This window comes from Nelumbo nucifera, chromosome 1 (genome assembly GCF_055504915.1).
Source record: "Nelumbo nucifera cultivar China Antique chromosome 1, China Antique-T2T, whole genome shotgun sequence".
In the NCBI taxonomy this organism is placed as follows: domain Eukaryota; kingdom Viridiplantae; phylum Streptophyta; class Magnoliopsida; order Proteales; family Nelumbonaceae; genus Nelumbo; species Nelumbo nucifera.
Window position 1 is genome coordinate 140546106 of NC_142649.1, and position 8699 is coordinate 140554804.

The 8699-nt window shown below is 37.1% G+C and overlaps 1 protein-coding gene across 1 annotated transcript; it reads left to right on the forward strand.

The window, feature by feature from the left end:
* The first annotated feature begins 4583 nt into the window (after nt 1-4583).
* LOC104585750 (protein DESIGUAL 2) lies at nt 4584-6347 on the forward strand. Its single transcript, XM_010242727.3, has 3 exons — nt 4584-4804; nt 4925-5130; nt 5989-6347. The coding sequence occupies exons 1-3, from the start codon at nt 4706-4708 to the stop codon at nt 6197-6199; spliced, it is 516 nt and encodes a 171-aa protein (XP_010241029.1). The 5' UTR covers nt 4584-4705; the 3' UTR covers nt 6200-6347.
* Nucleotides 6348-8699: the final 2352 nt, after the last annotated feature.

Here is an 8699-nt window from a genome sequence, read left to right on the forward strand (position 1 = left end):
CTTAAATTGATAACCATTGAAAAAAAAAAAACTCTACGAGAGATAGCTTGGTGGCATTACAGTAACATGATCCGCATGTTGGTACGTTTGTTTGATCAAGTTTACTATTATTACGAATTAGACCTGTTCATGGGCCCATTCTTCATTGGGCTTGAAGATATTTTGAGGCCCAGGACTCGAGCTCAGGTTTGATTCGTTTGAAGTTTGAACATATAATAAATTTTACTTGGATTTGAAACCAACGTTTATTTCCTAGCTTCACGCTTTATTTAAATGATGGGTTGGGGCTCGGGGCATGGACATTTTCTGTTGACAAGTGGTAATATGAATATGTGTCGACAAGCCTAAAACCTGTTAATGGTTCATACTGTGGACATGATCGGCTGATTGGTGGCAGTATGTGTCGACAATCTCCATAAATTTTGACAGAACAAAGCCTGGAACCTGACTCAACCTGAACCTGAGTCCATTCATGCTCAATCACTTCTAGGCTCCAATAATTTGAGAATGGGGAAGCAACTCCCCCGTGGAAGCTCCCAATTATAATCCAAGGGCTGGTGGGTGCATATGTTTGTAAAAATTAATTTCTATGAAGATTGAAGCCTAGATAGAGTTTTGCGTAGTGGCATGCATTGGCTTTCAGTTGAGTAACTTTGCGAGTTGAATGCCTGTACAGCTTCCCTGCCTACTGTCTTTCCTCTTTCTGTAATTAGAAAGTCCGTCATTAACATTTACAGTTGCAGCAGTCCTTGTGAAGATTAGGTCGTTGTTTTATTTTTTCAGAATTCTTTAAATAAGGAATTATTAAAATATATGTTATATTTAATTCCATTATTAAAATAACATTGAAACATTAATCACTAGGCTGCGTTTGGTTTGAAGAAAAAAATAAATAAGGAAAGAAAAGGCAAAGTATGGAAACTTTGTACAGGTTTCTTTACTTTTTCCTTCAAACCAAACACAGCCTAAAGCATCAAGATTAAAATTTGTAATCAGAGATATAGTGGTTGGAAAGATATGGGATCTCTTGAAAGTAAAAAGCATGTGAACATGGGAGAGCATAGCATCCAGCTGCACGTTTAAATATCTCTTTATGAATTTAACATACAAGTATGGAAGATGTTCCTCGTGCTCTCAACATGTTTGTATGTCTTTTTCTTATTGCTTTCAGCTGATCCATAAAAGGGAAATAGGCATGGAGATACCACATTTGATTAACATGCCAATCTGTCTTAATTATGGTCCAACAGTACTTTTTTTTAAAAGATAGAGATACCTTTAAACACTCAAGTGGTGTTTCACAATTGCTAGAAAAAGCAAAATGCTCGAACAGGTTCTGAATTTAAGGCCCATTTGTTAATAGGAATAAAGGTCTGGAATAGGAATAAAAAAGGCCCATTCCAATTCCCAATTGTTTGGTTGGGTGAAATCAGAATTTCATTCACGTTCCTGGTGGAATGGCATTCACCCATTTGAGGTAATGGTCATTCCCTCATTCCAGCTGATTCCAATTCCCCTTTCCATTATTGTCTGAACCAAAACGACTATGGGAATAGACCATTCGGTTCTGATTCCAAAGGATTTTAATTCTGATTGCAATTCTGATTCTGGCTGTGAACCAAACGGGCACTTAAATACACTCCATTCAACATTTCAGTGCACAACTTGCCACTCTACTTATTTGCAATGACAAAACATAGTCAATGAGGTGAACATTGCACACCTAAGGCCATTTTTATTTGCACTTTGCAGTACACTTTCATTTGCACTAACACAAATGCATGAGAGTGCAAATGAAAATAATGCAAATTCTGGTTTAACTTTTGCTTTTTCTTTTCTTTTTGTAGGCAAATTGGCCACAACCAGCCAAAGGCTTCACTAGCAAGCTAGCTGACACCTTGGATTCACTTTTGTTTTGGGTTTTGCTTCACCTCTGATTTTATTTTACTTCATCTACAATACAAACAAATAACATAAGGCAAAAGCTAAAACAAAAATAAGTTGGAACTTCTAGTCACATAGTTTTAAGCCCGTGCACATGAAATTGCAGTGCAAACAAACCATGCCTAAAACTTTTTTTTTGCTGGAAAATATAATTTAATCTATTAGATAACTGTAAATACAAGGAGGAGGATGTTCTTCCCAAACTCCATAAGTTTTAGTCCCCAAACACCAAGTAGCAACTTTATGAGCTGGTACATTGATGTTTCTTTTAACATGGGAAAAAAATAATAGGCAATGCAAGTCAGCAATAGTCTTTGCATCGCTCAACAAATGCCTCCATCTCCATGGTACCATGTTGACTTGGAACCTTGAATGTGTGTAATCACCGATAAGCAATCACCTTTGATTTGTATCTGTCTCCCACAATATATAATCGGTTGTTGTCTCCACTGCCAAAAGTAAAGCTCGCATTTCTGTTGTTTTTGCATCCATCGCTTTGATAGAACAAGCTCATGCAATGAGAAATTCCCCTGGTTATCAATGGCCACACAGACCGCTGCTCCAAGTCCCAAATGAAAAGCACCATCGAACCAGATATAAACATCTACTTCATGATTCTTCGTTCACGGATGACAGTGCGCATCAACTGGGTTTGTTACAGTAGGTGCACCCCAAAATTGTAAGTCTTGCAAAGATTTCCGAATTCGTTCCACAACCTCCATAGGTTGAACTTGTTTTCCTTTGAATTGGCACTCGTTCCTTGTCAAAGCACAAGTGTACGTACCTGCAGCAAACGACAATCAAGTTTTCCGGCCAAGAGCACACTGAATCATCGCAAGTAGTATGAGAATGCCAGCCTATCACTCCAAACCACACAGCTTTAGAAAAAGCACAAGATAAGAACAAATGCTCCACTGTTTCTATATCTCCATTACAAAAGATGCAACGCCGATCCACATAATCACTCCACCACCTATTCTTGGTCAACACTGCTTGCAATAATTTCCAAAGAAACAGATGCACGCAAGGATAGATTTTAGCTTTCCAAAATTTCACCCAAGAGACCCATTCCCACAACTCTAGAAAACCATGCATCACTAACATCGTGCAGCAAGATTTAACAGTGAATTGCCCACCTCGTTCATTCACCCAAAGCCACTCATCCTCCTGCGTAATCAGTTTAGAAACGCTAACCTTTTTGATTGCCACCTGAATATCATTAGGAAAAGAGAGCTTCTAACAGGTTTTCATTCCACTCTCGAGAGTGTGTAAACAATTCACTTACAAGATCCACACCCAAATTCTCATTTCTTAGAGAATTGGGTCTGATTTTACAAACCCCTTTCTAGAACCAGGAAGAAGACCCCCTAACTGGTGCATTGAAGAAGGTGTTGTGGTTACAGTATTTGGTTTTAAGCAATTGGACCCACGCCGCATCCTCCTCTGTAAGAATTCTCCACCCCACCTTACACAACAAAGCATCATTAACATATTTTAACCTGCGATGCCCTAGCCCTCCAGCATTCCTAGGGGAGCAAGCTTTCTTCCACACCAAATTCCTACCAAACGTATTAATACTCTCAACCAACATTTTAAAAACTGACCCAGAATCAGAACCATTTTAGCCACCATTTTTTGGGCCAGTGGTTCAACTGTCCAGTTTGAACAAACGGCCCCTTCCAACATAAAAAATAAAAATATTAAAAAAATAATTGAAATAAAAAATGGCCAAAACTATCAGGTCAACGGTTCAACCACCTAGGTCAACAGGTTATTAATCAAATCGATGGTTTTTGGCCAAGGACCAGGTTATGGTAAAATGGAACCAGTTGTCTGGATGGTTCTTGGTCCGAACGATCCCACCACCAAGGTCAAAAGATGGTTCAAAAACCCTGCTCTCAACATAAGTTTCTTAATTTTTAGTTTACAGTGGTTTTCAGCATTCCACTTTCAACCTCTATTTTACCACCACCTAGGTATTATTGTTAATTTTTTATTAATTAGGGTATCTTTTTTTTTATCTGAAACAGTAAATACTCTTCTCACAAAAGAGAATCGTTGTTATTTTGTGATTTTATTTATTCATACTGTCCCCAATTTTACTATCATAGTAATGGCATTATTGTCATTAACAACTTAATTGCATCTATTTAACACCACTCTCCTTTAGTCTGTCTGCTTTAATTATCTCTTTATCTTGATGATGATGATGAAATGCACCCTTTCCCTGGAGTAGTACACATTATGCTGCATTGTTCAGTCCTAATCTGCATATATATATATATATATATGCGCACATGACAAGAGAAACAAATAGAAGTGTCAAAGAAATCTGTGATAATAGAGGACGTCAATGTAGGAGGATGGAATATTTAGCCTTTCGATGGTTTCAAATATTCGTTTTACATGCATGTGAATCCACTTTGGCCGTCGATGCTGATGCCACCCCTCATTGAGCTGGTAATACCCTACTTTCCTTGTCTCCCATGAAAGGAATCAAAGATCAAAGAGAGGAGAAGAAAGTAGGAGAAAAAAATGTAAATAAACAGAGCTATGAAGACAAAAGAAGCTTTTTCTCACTTGTTACAGCTAACCTCTTCCACATGCACTATTTATCAATAGTCTATATATCCTCTTCGGCTTTATTCTCCTTTCCCATGTCATTCCAGTCCAACAAGAGAGCTCTCGCTCCTCGCTGAGTAATTGTCATAACAGATTCGACATCGTTTCTTTTCTCATTGGGAGCTCCAGATTTGGTAAAATGGCGAGACCAGAAGCTGCTCTCATCTGTCTCTTGATCATGGCTATGGATATCACAGCCGGAATACTTGGAATCCAAGCAGAAATTGATCAGAACAAGGTAAGATGTTCTCTTCACGAAAAGGGAAAAGGATAGAAGAAAGGTAAAGCTAGATATTTTCATTCAGATAACATGAAGTAATTTTGGTTTTCATCACAATTTTCCTTACGAAATTTGCAGGAGAAACATATAAGGCTGTGGATTTTTGAGTGCAGAAACCCAAGTTATGAAGCTTTCAAGCTGGGATTAGTAGCAGCAGCCCTTCTGGCACTAGCCCATGTTCTTGCAAACTTGATTGGCGGGTGCGTGTGTATTTGTTCCCAGATGGAGTTGGAAACAGCTTCGGCTAACAAGCAATTAGCAGTGGGTTGCCTCATCCTCTCCTGGTATGCACTGTATTATTTCACATCAGCTTATGGTATCTTAATTTCCTTCTCAGAGTTTCATCGGTTAGTGACAGGCAAATCGCTTGAACACCAACCACTAAAAAAGAAAACAAATTCTTGGGTCCATATTGACATGATCCATATATCGAGTATAATCTTTGGATCTTAAAGAGGGACACCCAAGGAAAATATTGAAAAAGAAGCAACCAGAGATATGATATCTTTGCAACTAGATTCCTCCTCCCTCCTCCCTCTTTCATCGAGGATGGGGGGTTCTTTCATTAGCCAGCTGGAATGGACGACTCATCAATTTAACAGCTTCTGGGCTAGGAATAGGGGTCGATTCAAGCCGAGCCGAGCCAAATAGTATCAGGCTCGAGCTCGGTTCGAGCCAGAACCTTGAGCTCAGCTCAGCTCGAGTCAAAAGTTTATAAGCTCGAGCTCGACTCGGCTTGGCTCGTTTTATATTTTATAAAAATATTTATAAAATAAAAATTATATATAATTATTTTTTTATTTTATATTTAAAAAATTAAGAATTATAATATATATATATTCGAATCGATTCGCGAGCCTCACGAGCCAAGTTCTAGTAAACTCGAGTTCGGCTCGTTTAATAATCAAACCACTGAATTGGACTCGAGTTTGAATTCGATTGGAATCGAGCCGAACCAAGCTTTTCACGAGCCGAGCTCAAACAGCTCGTGAAAAACTCGACTGGTTGCCACCCCTAACTAGGAATCATGGAGCGTGATGGAAATTAAGATAAGATGCATGGGGATGGGGTATTATATTATATTATTTTTTCTCTCTCTCTATAATGACCAAGGTCTTATAAAGTATTGCCCTACTTACCAGGATCATAGTAGGCGTTGGATTCTTGATGCTGATCATAGGGACGATGGCAAACTTGAAATCAAGAAGGTCTTGCGGGATCTCGCACCATCACTTCCTGTCTATCGGAGGGGTTTTGTGCTTCGTCCACGGACTATTTTGCACTGCATATTATGTTTCGGCCGCTGCAGCCATCAAGGAGGAAGAAGCGTCCCAAAGGAGACAGAATGTATAAGTGTTTCTCTTCTAAATTATGTCGTCCTCTCCTCACCTTCAATGATGCAATTCACTGGTCTTTTCTTATCTGAACAAAAATAACTGGTCTAACTTGACATGTCTGTAACCCCAGAGAAACAATTTGTTAACATAATTTTGCTTTTCGCTTCTTTACCTACCACAAATTAAAGAAATGTACCATTAATTTGGTAGAATGTTGAGGAAAATAAAAACATTGAGCAAGCAAAATCGTGCTAGATCCGCACCACTGAATTCAGTAACCTTTTAATTTTTTGTAGCAAAGATGGGCTTTGGTGTATCCACACCACACGATAGTTCATGGTTTTAAAAACCTATTCGGAAATGAAACTATATTGGACACCGGTTTCTGAGTCAAACGGTTCAGTCATCCGGTCCAAATCTCAATAGGACGGTTTTGAATTCAAAATTGGACCCAGAACCATAACCATTCCTGGGACAACCAGTCCGATCGTCTGGTCTGGTCTATTTTTCAAAACTATAGTACAGTCTAACTATTGAGTTTACAGCGTCTATTCAATGTTCATAGCATATTCAAATTAGGCTCTTTTCATCAAGCTACATTTGATAAGAGTCTAACGCATTGATATGAATCCAAATTTGATAAAACCCATCTCAAGCCTGGAATCCAACGCCCAACGTGACAGTAGTTTGGCAATTCAATATCGTGCGTAGAATCATATGCTTAGGAGTGTATTCTTATACCCTTATGAACTAAGGTGGCATCTAATAAATCTGAAATCTGAAAAATTAAAAAAATATTAAAAGTGTGAAATTTGAAAATATCTATGATGCTTTTCTATTTTTTAGAGGTTCTGAATAGATAAGTTTGCTTGTGTTGGATCAACCTTTTAGCACTTGAAGTTCCCTGATTTTACTATATTTTACCCCTAGAACAGACTATTTAATAATTTTGAGTTCAATTTGCACGATTTCATATCAAATAATTTATGAAATTCAAAATAATATTGAAATAATACGAATAAAAATAACAAATTAATAATTAATAAATAACACAATTAAAAGTATTAAAAATAATTGATGACTAATAAAAAACATTAAAGTAATTAATACTTAATAAAAATTAAAACAATTAAAAATAACAAAAAATGCCTTAACTTGATTTTGCAAGAAGATACAACACAAATTACAGAAACCCAGATGTTCTTATACTGAGATTATGATTGATTAAAAGAAAAAATATTTTCTTTTCCTTAATAAGATTAACGATGTAATGGACTGAATTGGTCCATAACCACACTACTGGATGGAGACATGGGAAAAGAAGATGAGGAGTCAAGACAATTCAATAAACAAAGCATGGATGTTTTCTCAACAGTTAAGAAATTCAATAAACAAATCAAATAATCTACAGTTTGCATATGATTATTAACAAACTTAAGAGATTCAATAGTTAAACATAAACAAACTAAACAAATCAAACAATTGTAAATAGGAAAGAAGAAGAAGAAGAAGAAGAAGAAGAAGAAGAAAAAGAAGAAGGAAGATACCTTCACTAGGCATCTAGCGCGACAATAACCCCTGAAAAAATGAAGATTTACGGTGAGAAATCCGACGTTTGACAAAGAAGAAGAAGTAAATATGAGAGAAAAGAAGGCCTTACGGCCATACCTAGAGCAATCTTCACCAGTGGAGATTTCTTTCGTGTCTGAAACAAAAATGGGCTAGGTTTTTTGGTTTGGGGGTAATCAAGGGCATAAATGCGTCATTTTGAAAATGTTGGGGGTAGTTTTGACTTTTTACTAGTTCTAAAATGTGTTTGACCATGTTAAGAGTCAGGCCGTGTGCTTTGAGTTTCAAATCTGAAAACAAAATTCAGATCATTTTTTAGGTGCATCATCAAATGGGTCTAGTGTCTGAAAAGCAAGTTTCTCAAACACAAGACATCTAAAAAGTATTATCAAACGCACACTAAGAGACCATAAAAAAAGGAGTCAAATCGATCTTAAGTCCTAGGTGCTTCATTTACGCATTAATCCACTCCAATTTTTCAGACAAGCTATCTTATTTAACAAGAGGCCTAGAGCAACAATAGGGAAACCGCATTAGCAGCCAATGAGGCATTTTATATTCATGAGTAAGGAAGCATCTTACTCGTCAATGATTAAGATTTCATCGATTTGACCTCAACAGTTCTTTGATCAAATTCAATGGTTTTTCCAAGTTTGGAAAATAGAGAAAAGAATAAAATAATGTGGATCGGTGAGGAAAGCTCCACCAGACCCTTGATATTTATAATCACTTGTTATAGAGTTTGAGTGCAACTACATGACCAAATAGATAGAGTTTGTATACAAGTACTCTAGTCATAGAGTTACAGGTAAACAAAATAGGAGAGGGGAAAGCTCATCGGTGTATATATGGATCAGTGTAAAATTTTATTCCCGATTCATCTTTGTCGGCGTTTGGATGAAGTGTAGTTTTACATCAAAGATCGATGTAAACTCCACTCATGATAG